We start from the raw sequence: 16647 nt of genomic DNA, 5'->3' as shown, positions 1-16647 counted from the left end.
ATGACTATTTACATTGTAGATTCTCACTGAAGGCATCAAAACTATGAATGAACACATGTGGAGTTATGTACTTAACAAAAAAAGGTGAAATAACTGAAAACATGTTTTATATTCTAGTTTCTTCAAAATAGCCACCCTTTGCTCTGATTACTGCTTTGCACACTCTTGGCATTCTCTCCATGAGCTTCAAGAGGTAGTCACCTGAAATGGTTTTCCAACAGTCTTGAAGGAGTTCCCAGAGGTGTTTAGCACTTGTTGGCCTCTTTGCCTTCACTCTGCGGTCCAGCTCACCCCAAACCATCTCGATTGGGTTCAGGTCCGGTGACTGTGGAGGCCAGGTCATCTGCCGCAGCACTCCATCACTCTCCTTCTTGGTCAAATAGCCCTTACACAGCCTGGAGGTGTGTTTGGGGTCATTGTCCTGTTGAAAAATAAATGATGGTCCAACTAAACGCAAACCGGATGGGATGGCATGTCGCTGCAGGATGCTGTGGTAGCCATGCTGGTTCAGTGTGCCTTCAATTTTGAATAAATCCCCAACAGTGTCACCAGCAAAACACCCCCACACCATCACACCTCCTCCTCCATGCTTCACAGTGGGAACCAGGCATGTGGAATCCATCCGTTCACCTTTTCTGCATCTCACAAAGACACGGTGGTTGGAACCAAAGATCTCAAATTTGGACTCATCAGACCAAAGCACAGATTTCCACTGGTCTAATGTCCATTCCTTGTGTTTCTTGGCCCAAACAAATCTCTTCTGCTTGTTGCCTCTCCTTAGCAGTGGTTTCCTAGCAGCTATTTGACCATGAAGGCCTGATTGGCGCAGTCTCCTCTTAACAGTTGTTCTAGAGATGGGTCTGCTGCTAGAACTCTGTGTGGCATTCATCTGGTCTCTGATCTGAGCTGCTGTTAACTTGCGATTTCTGAGGCTGGTGACTCGGATGAATTTATCCTCAGAAGCAGAGGTGACTCTTGGTCTTCCTTTCCTGGGTCGGTCCTCATGTGTGCCAGTTTCGTTGTAGCGCTTGATGGTTTTTGCGACTCCACTTGGGGACACATTTAAAGTTTTTGCAATTTTCCGGACTGACTGACCTTCATTTCTTAAAGTAATGATGGCCACTCGTTTTTCTTTAGTTAGCTGATTGGTTCTTGCCATAATATGAATTTTAACATTTGTCCAATAGGGCTGTCGGCTGTGTATTAACCTGACTTCTGCACAATACAACTGATGGTCCCAACCCCATTGATAAAGCAAGAAATTCCACTAATTAACCCTGATAAGGCACACCTGTGAAGTGGAAACCATTTCAGGTGACTACCTCTTGAAGCTCATGGAGAGAATGCCAAGAGTGTGCAAAGCAGTAATCAGAGCAAAGGGTGGCTATTTTGAAGAAACTAGAATATAAAACATGTTTTCAGTTATTTCACCTTTTTTTGTTAAGTACATAACTCCACATGTGTTCATTCATAGTTTTGATGCCTTCAGTGAGAATCTACACTGTAAATAGTCATGAAAATAAAGAAAACGCATTGAATGAGAAGGTGTGTCCAAACTTTTGGCCTGTACTGTATATATATATATATTTTTTTAGCGTATCTGCATTCATATGCAGATATCTGTTTAGATTAGCCAAAATAACCAGCGCAATGAAGAGGATGTCTTGGCCCTGCTCTCGCCTCCAGAGGCTCATCATCGTCAAACCTACAGTCGATTGCTTCTGAGATTGGTTGCAAATAAACAGTTAGCTATAAAGGCTGGTGCTCACTGCTCAGTGTGTTTTAGCTACTGGTGTTTTCAGGTAAGCTAGCTAGCTGCACAGTCCACTTGTTTGCTCCAGTCTGTATTGACCACCGATGGTAGACACACACTCACACCTTGGATCAATCTCTGTTCTCATTATCATATAAGCATGAGGAAGGTTCGGAATGTGATGAGGACAATGGTAAATGGTGTGTGGGGTAAAACGTGAGATGGATAAATGATTAAATGTGCGCCAAAAAAAGGTGTTGTGTAGGATTTAATAGTGTCTATCAGTGTGGTTGCAGAGCTGAAACTTTGAGTCTTTGAACAGAATATTGCACACACTGCTCTCGTTCAGCTTCACAATTTATCAGTAACACTAACATTTCGGTCATCCTGGACCTTCGTCAAGAGTGTTCAACACCATTATTTACAACACTGGGCTTAAATAGAAACAAAAGCACAAAGATTATTATTTTTCAGGTCATTAAAAACTAATAGAAACATAATTATAATGTTGAATATATTAACATTTCTGTAAATAGATGCCCCCAAATCCTACAAACAAAACATAACAGTTTCATGCCTTTTGTATATTTTGTCATATCAGGCCTCTTTATAGTTCTAATCCTGCAGGAGAGTATTTCAGTCTCTCTTTTCGCTCACTCTTTTTCCAGACTTCCAGACTATTTATTTATAAAGCCCAGTGTCACAAATCACAGTTTGCCTCAGAGGGCTTTACAGCACATGACATCCCTCTGTCCTTTGGACCCTCACAGCAGGGTGTTTCCTGCTGACTTGTATAAGTCTCATTCTTATTTGAACTCCACAGGGAGCATTATCATGTATGGGGCACTGCTTCTCTTCGAGTCAGAGTTCGTCCACATCGTTGCCATTTCCTTCACCTCTCTCATCCTGACCGAGCTGCTGATGGTGGCCCTGACCATTCAGACGTGGCACTGGCTCATGATAGTCGGCGAGCTCCTGAGCTTGGCCTGCTACGTCGCCTCGCTCGTCTTCCTGCATGAGTTCATAGGTGAGTGAGCACAAACACATGTACATGAACTCACTTTTCACCCACACAGGTGGCGACTCCGAGCCTGTAGCAGCGAGACGAGAAGACGTGCAGTCTGCGTTCAGTTCACTGCAGCCTGATGGATGTTTTTGTGCTTTAGCTGACCTTGATATCGTGCGTCAGCATCCAGCAGTTAAGGTGGACGTGGACGTATTCATATTATGCCTCTGGTGTACAATTAGCTGCAGTATGCTGGATGCGAGGAAGGTTAAAGGTGAGTGCACTAACAAAGTGTCCTGGTGTGGACGAGGCTCAGGCATACCATAGTATCAGAGGGGAAATGCCAACAGTCCTGTTTCCTGTGGACTGCAAAGGATCATGTGTTTATCTCACTAAAGGTGTGTATGTTAGGAAGCACTGGTCACATAAATAATATTCTCCCCAGTGTCAGATAGAAATAGTTTTACAGCGATTAGAAGACTGAGACATAAACAATTCTTACAGCAGAAGAAAGAACTGAAGTTGTAGTTTACATTGCTTTATTACTGCGTATCCTGCATGTTGGCACTCTAATGGACGTTTATTTACTTCAGCCTGCAAACAAAATAAGCCAATTTTAGCTGAGCCATATTAAGATTTGTGACATATACAATACTCTAACCGAGAGCTTTCCAAGGCTTTATTTTCAGCTTTATGTGGGGTGTAGAGTTCCATTTTCAGCTTACAATCTCCACCACTGAGGATCATGACTGGCATGTGGTCAAGTGAACCGTTTTTGGACACTTTCTTCCCTCTTGAAGACTGGAATAGATTTAAAGGCTATTCTTCTGCTGCATGTGTACTTTACACAGTAAATTGGACATTTTACAATTACAGTAGTTTGAAACCGTCTCCTGCGTTCAAGGACTGATACATTTACAACCAGAGTGAATAGAAATGACACTGAACTGTTTGTAGGGGTAATTTGACTAGTACAAAAGAAAATGGCGATTGCTGTTAGTTATGTTGACAACATGTGTTAGTGGGGCTGTTAAAGGGAAATTTCGGTTTATTTCAACCTGTCTCCTATCGTCCTAAATTTGTTTCAAGTGACTAGTAACATAAAAATAATAGTTAGCATGTTAGCCGTTAGCCTAGATACAGCTGGTGCGCATAGTAGCGTCAGACCTGTTAAAATGTATGTGAACGGGCAACCTTCAAGTGCAAAGTTAGTCCACTAAACAAGCTTTTTTTCCACAAAGACTGCTTCATATCGTTAGGATAAATGTCAGAGAATATATAGAACATATGGATACTACTCCAGGTGGAGGTATCTCCTCCTCGGTCACATTCAGACCTTGAAAATAAGGTTGCAACCGGTCCCATTCCTTGCAACAGAGGCATTCCTCTTCTGTGGGCACTGGGGCACAGCATTCACAGGTACACCACCAATCTCCAGAGCTACGCAGCCTTGCAGCAGCCATTCCTCCTCTCTCGTCCTCTACATGTTGCGCCTCTCTCTCTCTCTCCCCTTCTCCGTTCTTCAATTTCACGAAGCTCTTCGTCAGTGTATTCTGGCTCAAATAAATAAGGGCGGCCATCAAACTGCAAAATCAAATTCCTCCTCCTCCTGACATTTATCCTAACGATATGAGGCGGTCTTTGTGGAAAAAAAGCTTGTTTAGTGGACTAACTTTGCACTTGAAGTATGTCCGTTCGCTACTATGCGCCCCGGCTGTATCTAGGCTAACGGCTAACATGCTAACTATTATTTTTACGTCACTAGTCACTTGAAACAAATTTAGGACGATAGGAGACAGGTTGAAATAAACCGAAATTTCCCTTCAAGTGTGTCACACTCACTAGTTTGAGGTATGAATCTGTGTCTGAATTCAGGGGCTGCAGCCTTTGAAGGATGCAGCCTTCATGGTCTACGTTGGTCACGTCCTTTTATGACCACATCTGCCAAACCTAAAGGTCCTCCAAAATGGGGAGGATTTCCTGGTTGCATCACCAGTTGTTCTTGCCCCAACCTGTTGACGTTCCTGTTACCTAGGAACCAGCATTTCTCTGCCGGGTTTGAAGGAGCCTTCGAAATGGGACAGCCTTGGTCGCACCAATGTGACGTAATCAGTTTTCAGATGCAGCCCTCAAAGGCTGCAGCCCCTGAATTCAGACACAAGGTGTGTTTTGGCCTCCATCACCTATTTTGTATATTAAACAGAAATATACAACCATACACCAATCCAAGTTTCTTTCTTTTACCGGACTAAAATAAATGTTAGCTTAATTGCCTTGCTCGCTCATCATAAAAGACACTTCTTTCAAACTTTCAAACCATCTTAGTTAGTTGTGTCAGTCAGCTACTCAGTCCAACAATCACCAGCTCTGGTTTGGTTGAAATAAGCCGTTAATTCACAGTTAGATGTTAAAATATTTTGATCTATATGCTCCCCAGGGTTTCTTTCTGTTTCCCAGCTGTCCACTGAGCAGCAACTCTCACTCGTTCTTTGGAGGCAGCCTCAGTAACATTAGATCATGTTTTGAAAAACATGCAGTTAATGGCAACCAAAGAATCAGAGAAATAAGAGTTACAATAATATTTTAAAAGTAACGGACTGCATATTTGAAAATGCACTACTCCACTGCTCATTTGGTTGTTACTGCAAAACCTCACCTCAGTGATGTTTAGTGACTTGCCGCAAGTCGACTTGTTATACAGGAGTTTATATTGAAGTTAGCCTACTACAACGGCTACTGTGAAGCTGCACCTACTTAGTGCGACAAAAAGTTTTATCTTGGGTGCGTTGGTACAATGGACAACCAAGACAGGACGGCAGAGGAGACACCCGCATGCAACTGGGCTGGACAGCCACAAAAAACACTCACAGGCTGAGATCATTGCAAAAAAATGTCAGTCTATTCAGGACATCTGTGCACAAAAAAAGGTGCTCAAAGTACATAAAAAAAATCATAATAAAAAGGTGAATAAAAACAGCAGCAAACCTTTCAGTCCTTGACCATCATCAGCGCTCAAATACAAAAATAAAAATGGCTGCCACTCTGACTGTCCTGATTCATTGATTTAGACCTGCACCTGCAGTTATATAGCGTCTCTCTAGTCTTCCGACCACTCAAAGTGCTTTTACACTACGAGTCCCATTCACCAAAGAAAGAAATTCAACAAAATTGTCAAAAAATTACTGACAAAAACAACCTTTCACACTCACATTTGTCCCCATTAGATGAGGGTGTGCCTCTCATCCTCCGGGGGTCATAACTGTTTTACATGATGCTGAGTAATATCTGTCCGTATACTCCAACCTCATGTTGATCTTTGCTTCTTCGTCCATGCCAGACGTCTACTTCATCGCCACAGTATCGTTCTTGTGGAAGGTGACCGTCATCACGCTGGTGAGCTGTCTGCCTCTTTACATCCTCAAGTACCTACGCAGACGCTTCTCGCCGCCCAGCTACTCCAAGCTGACCTCTTAAAGACTGAGAGGAGCCTCCGGCCTCATTTGCTGTGGGGAAAAGAGAAAGGCGTCCCTGTCTTCACCCAGCAGAGCCTGCGCTTAGACCAGAGAATCAAACATGGATTCATCCCATTTAATTTGTTCTGAAAAGTTCCACTCGGGAGTGTGAGGGATGGGCAGATTTGTCAGGGACAGGTTGTTTACTGAGACTTTGTGTTTAAAAGCAGTGTTACTTGCTACACGTGTTTGATGCAAAGACTAACTCTCTCTCTACGTGGAGAACGCCTGCAGTGAGCTGTAGATTAACCTGAGCTATTTATTATCAGCTGTCCTCAGAGTTCTGAACATTAAAGTGTCGTGGACATAAATGTAAATATGTAATGTACAAACACGCAGCTGTTGAGCCTGTATGTTATAAGTTAAGGCACAAAATCACTTCAGTAAATTATGCAGTTTGTTTTATAATGTCAGGAATCACATCAAGGAAAAGTCACTGGAAAAGTTGGATGTGTCATTTGGGCTGGAAACTAATTTACACTCATTTCCTGTTGCATCTGAAATAGCAAAACTGTTTTTATTGTTAGACACTGAAATTGACGTAGCATTCTCACTCAGGACTTGATTCACACTCTCCTCAAACAGTGCTTTCTAAATGCAGTTTAAGAATTATATGGTGAAAAAAAAAAAAAAAAAAAAAAAGTTTACTGGCTAGACTTTGCATAAAACACACGTCTGCAAGTTTGTGTATTTGTTTATGCGTCACCGCAATGCTACAGCCCGGCACGGCGGAGGTGGTGCGGTTGTTTATTTTAGCATGACCTGTGGTGTCTGATGTTAAATCTGTCTTTGTCTCTGTGTACGGACCCTGAGTTGTTAGTGTTTGTGGAGCGCGGTCAAAACAGCCACAAAGGAGTTTTGGTTATTTGCAGCCGAAACCTTCCGCCGGCGCTCCCGACAGGCTGTGTGTCCGCAGGAGAATGCGCAGCCTCTCATGTGGCTGCTTGGCAGGCCAGCACCGGCCACGCTTCAGCATTGCATGATGACTCACTGTAACAGTGACCTAAAGCCATAACTGAAAATACCCCAGTGACCGGAGTCCAGCTGCCCCACTTTCATGTCGTCTAACCCTGGGCCCCCGTCACTTCTCACGTCTACTAACCTCCACAGTTCAGCTGTGAAAGAAAAAAGGGATCAAATCACTTCTCCTCAGTCAGATACAATGTGAATATTGTCAATAAGTATTACTACTGCACACTGATGATGCCATACAGCTCATGTCTCTTTTCACTGGTGTTGTGATGGTGGAGATTCTGTAAATAATCAGCCACTAACAGAATAACATGACTGCACTGTCACTTACTGCAAATTACTTCAAAAAACAGTTTCAATTTTTAAAAAACTAACTTTTGTCATGTGACTTGATGAAGCTTAACGTGTCAAACTGAGCATCCAGGCTGCCATAACTTATCATTTCTCACATACCTTCGACTAAACTTTTAAGCAAGTCGTTTGCACATAATTTTGTTTTGTACAACTGATTATTATTATATTTTTATGCTGTAATAGAATCACAAAACATAAATGATGCTAAAATGATTTGGCTGCTTGTAAATAACCTGTGTTGTTTTTTATTTATTAACATGTTTTATTTAATGGTGTTGATTGCACTCAGATGAGCAGAACAAAAAGGGAGATTTGTGTTGATGTCAATGTCGTGATGATGATTAATAAAATCTCATGTTTTCTTTTCGTGTGCCTGTTTTTTTTCCCTCAAAAGTTGTTATTTCCACAGCTTAAAGGTTATTTTGTTGTTTATATATTGTTCTTGTTGTCAACAAATCTCAGTGAAAGACCAAACATGTTATTCTGTTTCAATACTTTAAGATTTTTATACCTATCTTTAGCACTCATATAAATATATGTAGTTTTACTATTTTGAAGGCATAGTAAAGTGTAATTTTTATCAAACTTTACTCAAACAGAAGTACAGCATATAGTGTATTTGTTTGGGACTATTTTCAGCTGTGGATTAATACACATTTGGAGCTCCAGTACATACAGTATTTGGGGCAGTAGGACTGTGTACGTGGGATTGACTCAAAATAAACTACAGTGTGTGTGTGTGGTCATGGTAATGAAGGGAACATGTCACCCAGTGCAACAGTGTGACTCACCAATGTGTTTTTGGAAGTTTCTGGACAAAAGTGCAGCTTTAAGACCGAAGAATAAGATCTATCAGGCTGTGGATATGGACTTCTCATAGGATCGAGTCACTGTTGGTTTTGGACTTTTTATGGGTTTCATATATGTAACCAATGAGCTTTGTAGACAGTCTATCCATGTGATCAGGGAATGAATCTTGATTTGGGGTGGGGCAGTGAGTGCAGGAACAAATCCTACATATTGTAGGATATTTTAATATGAATATCAAGATATGTATTTATTAGAAAAGTAGAGGCTTTTGAATACAAAGCTGTCACAAGCTGAAATTTCCCACGGACTCCTTTTTAAAAGACATTTAATTTTACTTGAAGTATTAAAACCACTGACAGGTGAATTAAAACCTTTGGTCCTGGCATTCATGTTGACGCCACTAGTCACTGTTGCAGACCAAGTGCCCTACCCTCCACTACACCAATGGCACTCCCTTATGGCAGTGGCCCTCAGCAAGACAATGTGCCATCCCACCCTGCAAGAACTGCTCAGGAATTATCTGAGGACCCTGACAGGGAGCTCAAGGCGTCAACCTGCCTTCCAAGTTCCCCAGATCCCGATCCAGTCAAGCAGCCGTGGAGCATCGCAGTATCACACCTCACAACCCACAAGACTCAAGGATCTGTCACCTATGCTATGGTGCCAGACACAACAGGTCAAAGCTGATCCACTGTGAGGCCTCTGACCTCTCAAGGCATAGATACAGGACCTCTGGGGTACCCGCTATGTCTCACAGATTCCTAATTCAAATTGGGATCTAGGGGTTTTGGAGGGCAGGTTGACACCTTGAGTGCTTTGTCACGTTCCTCAGACCATTCCTGAGCAGTTTCTGTGGTGTGGCATGATGCATTTGAGTCCAAAGTTCTAACCTTTGCATTTTGAATTGTAAACAAATCATAATTCACTTTTAACCTCACATTATGTCATTTTAACAACAGGATATTTGTTGAAACATGTTTGTTCAAAGGTTTCTTAGCCATTTAGCAAATGTTAGCTGAGCATTAACTTGCTAACTATGCTAATATTGACCTCGGCTTACCTCTCTTTGTTGAACAAAGTTGGAAGTTGTTGCTTCAACATCTGTAATTTTACACCCTCAGGTTTTGCGTCCTGCAGTTTGTTTTTGTTGACCACCACGTAGTTTTGCAAACGAGATTAGCCTATCTTGGGCATGGTGCATGGTCCTGCTAGGGGAACCACTGCCATCAGGGAGAGCCGTTGCGATGAGGGGTCGGTTTGAGTGGTTGGAACACACCGAGTGGCATCCACAAGAATGTCAGGACCAAAGGTTTCCCAACAGAACTTTGCACTGTAACAAGATGCACAACATTATTCACTTCACCTGTCAGCATTTTTAATGTTTTGGCTGATTGATGTATGACAGCATGTCGGCAAACTTCAGGCCGTCACACTGATGAAGAAACGTTTCACCAAAACAAAAAGGGTGGTGCAGTCAAAAAATGTGTAAAGCAAAGAGGAAAATGCACTTTTTAAATGTTAATATGTAACAACGTGTAAAAATACATGGTCTTTTGGATATAATATACATTTTTAACCCCGCTAAACTTGAGCTTAAGATTTCAAACTTCCTACATCCTACAAGATGCAAACACAATTCCACCTTCCATACTTTTGATTAGTGTGAATGCTTCAGCCGCCACACTTATGTTCTTTAATTTAATACAGCATTAGTTTTCCAACATGTCCCCCCGTCACCCCCCTCTAAATTACACCCCTGCATGTGCTTGTTATTATGAGGTTTTTTAGTATTTTAGGACACATTTGGTAGCCACAAACACACAGCCACAGAATGTAATAATGCAGCTCAGTGTAGCTTAATAACCTTCTCATGAATAATAAAAGTGGAGCCAGTTGATGTTAGTGTGGCCTTACATGACTTTGTGGTCTCAAACCTATGTGGCCGAAGACGTGCTGCAGTAAGAACATTAAGTCAAACAGAAAACAGATCTTTTTATGAATGAAACAAGCTGTAATACTTTCCTTTTCACTCGATGCCCCTGCATGGTACATGGAAACTAATTTTGGACTGAGAGTATCATCCACAGTTTGTATGCAAAACAATTATGGTTCTTATGGTTGTGTTCCACTTCAGTCCAGTTTCTGATGAGGTGTGAGTTACACTGAACATACAGAGCAGGCAGGCTGAGGAGCCGGGGTGTTTGGCTCCATCTCACCAGAGGAGGGAGTCCCTGATGCCTGCAGTGGGGATGATGCTGTGTATTCAGTCTCCTTCACTCAGGCTCACATCTTTGACATTGAACATAATTTGCAATCAAAAGGCAAAGTTGGATGTCACTTCATAAGAAATGGTTGAACTCTTTACTCTTTACATTATACATGCCCTTCCTGTCCAGTAAAAACCATGTATCTGCAGATGTGTTGATGCTGAATGTGAAACATCTACGGCAGTAAAATGCAACGTAGACATTTGCAGCAGTGATATTAATCCGAAAACATCAGATAGTACAGTAAAACACTGACAGGGAACATTTTATTGCACAATGACTTATTTTTACTTTAAGCAACTGTACTTTAAGAAATTGTATCACCGTATCACCGAGCAGAAGGAAATGTGCATCTACTCATGGACGAGAGGCTTGTGCCCATGACAGTGTGAAATGAACATTAATGGTGTCAGGGGTGTAAATGCAGACAGTGCAGGCAGGTCAGTTGCACTGGGGCCCCTGGGATGGAGGGGCCCGTAGAGCGAGCGGGCCCTTGCAAGTGATTCGGATTGCCACCTTGGAAATATACCTGTGTTCAAAGAGAGAGATGATGACTGCTGGGTAATATGTGTTACAGCTGTGTGTGTGTGTGTGTTCTCTGCTGCTGTCTCATTTCCCTCCACTGTAGATCTGCCCAAGTGTGCTGCGTTACTTAACGGGGTGCAGTTCACTCCTCATGGTATGGAGGAGGTGCTTCAGAGTTCCTGTGTCAGTTTCTCCTGTGTCATTTTGGGTCTGTGTTGGAGTTCTGTTCATCCACAGAAAGGGTCGTAACAAATGAGGGCTCATCCTGGATCGAACATCCATGAGGTGGAGTAATTCAAGTTTTTGTGTGTATCTTGTGGCCTTTGTTTGAGTGTAGAGGTTATTTGTTGTTGTTGCTGTGTTTTGAGCACCCTGACTAGGTCGTCACCACCAGGCAGGTAAAGATCTTGCCACTTTGTTATTTTGCCTTTTTTATTTTTGGCGGTGATCCTGAGTTGGGGCATGCTTCAGTGTATCACACTTGGCTACTTCTTTGGTCTGTGATGCGCTGAGTTCAGTGTTTAAAGACTAGCTAGGTTATTTAGCTATCTTAGTAGGCAGGTCAGGGTTAGGGTTTGTAATTTCTTTTTGTTTGAGATTACTACTGTAGTTTTAGTTTGGTCAAGGTTTGATATATTAATGTTGTCCAGTGTCAAGTCTCTATTTGTGTCAAGACAACATGCACAACAGCGAGCACACGTGCCCGTCATAACTTTCTTACGCCACTGAATGGCGTCCTCCTCGGCTGAGCTGTAACGTTAGCTAGCTCAGTGGTGTTCGGCAGAGGGGTGAACAAGTCATTGTTTTGAAAGTGACAGGTGAGTCTCACGTTAGCACTCTAGTCCAAGGTCCTAACCTTTGAGTTGTGAGTTCTAAACAAGTCATCATGCACTCTTCAACAAATGTTATGCCATTTTAGCAACAGAGTAACTAATAATAAATTAAATTTACAGAAAAACATGATTGTTTTCAAAATTTTGTATTTATTTGTTGAAATGTGTTTGTTAAAAAGTTACTTAGCTGTTAAGCTAACGTAAGCTAAGCGTTAGCTTGCTAGCTACTTCAGTATTTGCCCCAGCTTACCTCTTTTTATGTAACTCAACAGTCAAATGAAGTTAGATGATGTTGCTTCAACATCTGTAATTTTCAGCCCACACGTTTTGAATACTGCAATTTGTGTTTGTTTCGTTTTTGTATGCAAATATAATTAGCCTGTGTTTGATATCATTAGCTGTGTTTCCATCCAAAAGTGATTTGAATCATTGGGAAATGCGCATTAAAAGAATATGAATCCTGTATGTTTCCATTAAATGTACGGACTTTGGTGAAAACTACAAACTTGCGCAAGTTTTCCGCAGAACTGGAAACAAAACAAGTCTCGCATTCTTCTTCTTCTACATTTTCTGGTTTGCAACCAGCTTGTAAATGCATTACCGCCTTCCCGACCTGGAGTGTGGATATCACCATGGAGCTACGTCAGACTTAATTCAAACATAACTGTTTCCATCCCCGGTTTTGCGAATCAGCATTTTTTTTAATCAACCAAAACCCGGCTAAAGCAAGCGTATTTTAGTTTGTGCGAATCAGGGGATTTTAATTCGAATTTTGACGTTTCCATCATAATTTTCCGATGCGATACTTCTAGATGCGCATCTAAACAGGCTGATGGAAACATGGCTATTTTCTCCAACTGGCCCTCAATAACGTATCGTTACTTCTTCATCTTTGCAACTTGATGAATGCTGTTGGATTGGTTCAAACAAAGTGGATCTGGGGAATTAAGTCTCGACTAAATGAGAATGAATAGTGTTGATGTTAGTTGTTTCAGAAAATGAAGTGAAATTAATAAATTTGTGGCACACTTTCTAAGAAACATAATTTTCAAAGGTTCTGACGTGTGTTTTGTGTGTAGATAGTCATGGTGAAGTCAAGATAAGCTTAAGGCTACTGAACAACCTCATGAGAAGGCCATGTTTATTGTTTTGTGGTGAAGACTGCAATAAAGCCATTGTTGGTGAACAGCACCCAAACGCCTCACCATCCTTCCCTCTGCAGAGTGGTGCAGACCGCTAGAAGCTAGCTACCAGCTAATAACGAGACGAGCTAAATTAATGTTAATAAGTAAGCGTGTTCCCAACTACGGTTCAGAGCCGGTTAGCTGTCACTAGCCATGTTTCCATCAGCCTGTTTAGATGCGCATCTAGAAGTATTGCATCGGAAAATTATGATGGAAACGCCAAAATTAGAATTAAAATCCCCTGATTCACACAAACTAAAATACGCTCGCTTTAGCCGGGTTTTGGTTGATTCGAAAAAATGTTGATTCGCAAAACGGGGGATGGAAACAGTTATGTTTGAATTAAGTCTGACATAGCGCACCTCTCTCCATGGTGATATCCACACTCTGGGTTGGGAAGGCGGTAATGCATTTACAAGCTGGTTGCCAACCACCAGAAAACGTAGAAGAAGAAGAATGCGAGACTTGTTTTGTTTCCGGTTCTGTGGAAAACTCCCGCGAGTTCATAGTTTTCACCAAAGTCCGTACATTTAATGGAAACACACAGGATTCGTATTTCGTTTAATGCGCATTTCCCAATGATTCAAATCACTTTTGGATGGAAACATAGCTACTGAGGGAGGTAACAGTATCAAGTATTTTGAAGTCAAAAGGCTCAGGTCCAAGTGAAGTCACAAGTTATTGATGTTAAAGTTCAAGTCATGTTGCAAGTCTTTTTTGATTTTGCTGAGTCAAGTCTAAAGTCATCAAATGTGTTATTTAAGTCTGATTTGAGTCCAAGACATGGCTCGAGTCCACATCTCTGGTGCTAGGTGAGCTAGCAGTAGATGCCTTCTTCTGCGCAGTGATACAGTTGACAGGTGTAGTCCTGGAGAAAGAAAATAGTTCCCACATGAGAATGCTCACAACAAGATTCGGCTGTATCTTGAGTATCCAGGCCATGATTTCCAGAAAGAGACATTGCTGTTGAGTTTTTCAAATGGTTATTTTTTTTGTATGTGTGTTTAAAGCGGCACAAGGTCCAAACTCCAACACCCAGCAACTCACACCACAATAATCTAGATGGATAAAGACCACTACAGGTAAGAGAAAAAATATGTATTTTTGATTTTGAGGTGAACTGCCCCTTTAAGTGAAAGATCTGAGCACTTCTTCCACCATTGACTCTATTAAATCACTAAAAGTTTTAACTAACAGGAAACATTTCTTCATTTTTCTTTGATGTCAACGTTCACGCCTAAATTAAGTTTGAGCTTTTTGAAGGAACTTTGTTAATTATCCATGTAGTTTAAAATTTATAAAAGTGTTGAAGCTTTATGGCGTTTCAGCCCAGAGATGGTTTTCGTTGGACTTGACTCTCAGTTATAAAAACTTTTCCCTTTTTTTTTTTTCAACATGCAGCCAAGCACCTCAGTACTGCATGTTCAAATTAAAACTACAGCGTATGTCCAACTTTTTTTTCATCTTGTTCCATTGCCCAAATGCGTAAGTTATACCATTAAAAGAAACCATTTAACTTAATCAGTCCCATGAAAACTGAAATTCCACTCCAGAATCAACAGAGCTGCCTGCTAACCTTAACATTTGTGGTCTTTCCCTCCTTTCTGCGAGCCAGCTACGGAGCCCCCGCTGGTCCGCTGCCAAATCCACAATCCAATCAGAGTCGGAGTGAGTTTTGAAATTTACTTTGCATTTTACAAGGTTTGGATTTTCGGCTTTTAAAAGAGGTAGCTTACAGCTGTTGCGTAACATATCCAGGCTAATTATCACAAGGTCGGCGCATTTTATCTTTGGCACTTCAAGACAGGAATTTGTTTCCAGCTTGGAAACATCTTACACGCTGCTCCCAATGGAACAGTGCAAGAGAAAGAAAGAAGGAGAGGGGGAGGAGGGGGAGACTACTGTGAATGTGCTGCAGAGTATACCACAAACTGTCACAGGGTCCTGACTGGAGCACTTAATACAAATGATAGCATGGAACCATGTGGGATCCATATCCAACCTTCAGGCCAGGGCTGGCGACCACATCAACGAGGTCGCTGGGCCTCGGCCAGTTTCCTGGAGAGAACACTGAACTCCTGCTGCACAGTTTGGGCCCGAGGTCAGCTGTGTTTCCTGCGTCACATCTGATTGGTTAATGAGTTTAGCTCGCAATAATTTGCATAATGCTCCTATAGGATTATGTGCCACATTAAAAGTGCCTGCTTAGATGCAGTGAGCTGTTTTGAAATAACAGAAACCCTCAACGCACGACACCGAATAATGAACAAGTGAGTGGAGATGAAGTGTTTACTACACCCTGTTATGGCTCTGTGTAAACACTGGATTTTGGCAATGACAGGCCCCTCACAGAAACATCGCAAAGCATGAACACACACCCTCCTCTGGCACTATTTATAGTTGTGTGGGCCTGGAATGCTTTGATTTGTCTTAGCACCCATGACTGTTAAAGAAGAGCTGCAGATGTGTTTCCCTGCCTCTCCCCGTGATCTCTAATGACACTGCTTAATGCTTCCCAAAACAACCCAACGAAACCGCCCAAATCACTTTAAGACCAACAGGATTAAAGACTTTTTTTTTTAACGAGTGATTAATTGTGATTGTTGAGGCTGAAGTACAGTCAGTTGTTGTTATGAATGAAGCTGCAATGGGAAGAGTGAGTTTTTCTTTCAGCCGAAACGCTGAATAAGTTTGTTTTGACTACCAAATATTGACTTTTGTGCATCCATATTGTGCTGATCGTAGATACAAAGAGATGTTGAAGTTATGAAATACTGTAGGATGGAATTGGAAACCTGGACAAGACAGAAAAAAGTGTGGACGAGGGGGGGTGATATTGTTTCATGGGATTTCATAATGCTGTGCTCAAAAGGGGAAAAATCCATGAGCTAGTCGGCCACTTTTCCACTGGATTTAAGACACTCGAATTCTTTCTACAAACATTTGAATATCGATCAGAATCCTGTTACATAACGAGGCGGTTTCGTCCAGCGTGGATGTATGTAGTTTCCATGTTGATGGAACGTATTAGTTCATTCATACAATTCGGAAAAAGAAGGAAAATGTTTTCCAGGGATCTCAAGTTGTGGCAGGAAGGAAATACGATTCCTTATTGCACAATGACATGCCAGCACTGCCCCAACTGAAACCGTGTCAGCAGCGATCTCAGCAGCTGCACAGCCTCGTTTTAATATGCTGCTTCATCATTAAAAGATAATCCACAGATTCCTGAATCATGTGCTACACTCCTTTTTAAAACCATCGACTCCAGGATGAATGTAAAGTCAGAATGTGTTTCGCTTACTTAATTCACTCGGATGTTTAATCTCCAGAGAGGTAGGAGACATCTTTAGCAGTTTAACTTTTGAAATGAACAATATTCACATATTCATAGAGTTTGGTTCTGTAATGAGGGAGAATGAGTAGATAAG

At 41.7% G+C, this 16647-nt stretch overlaps 1 protein-coding gene across 1 annotated transcript in view; it reads left to right on the top strand.

Annotated features, from left to right (window-relative positions):
- The window catches only part of atp9a (ATPase phospholipid transporting 9A), a 58286-nt gene extending 50323 nt beyond the window's left edge, over positions 1-7963 (top strand). Inside the window, exons 27-28 of the mRNA XM_033629272.2 lie at positions 2577-2780; positions 6097-7963. Coding sequence (XP_033485163.1) covers positions 2577-2780; positions 6097-6233 — 341 coding nt within the window. The 3' untranslated portion in view covers positions 6234-7963. The remainder of the gene's footprint in view (positions 1-2576; positions 2781-6096) is intronic.
- The last annotated feature ends 8684 nt before the right edge of the window (positions 7964-16647 follow it).

This window comes from Epinephelus lanceolatus, chromosome 8, assembly GCF_041903045.1.
Source record: "Epinephelus lanceolatus isolate andai-2023 chromosome 8, ASM4190304v1, whole genome shotgun sequence".
In the NCBI taxonomy this organism is placed as follows: Eukaryota; Metazoa; Chordata; class Actinopteri; order Perciformes; family Serranidae; genus Epinephelus; species Epinephelus lanceolatus.
The sequence above is the reverse complement of the archived record's forward strand: the minus strand, read 5'-3'. Positions and strand labels throughout refer to the sequence as shown.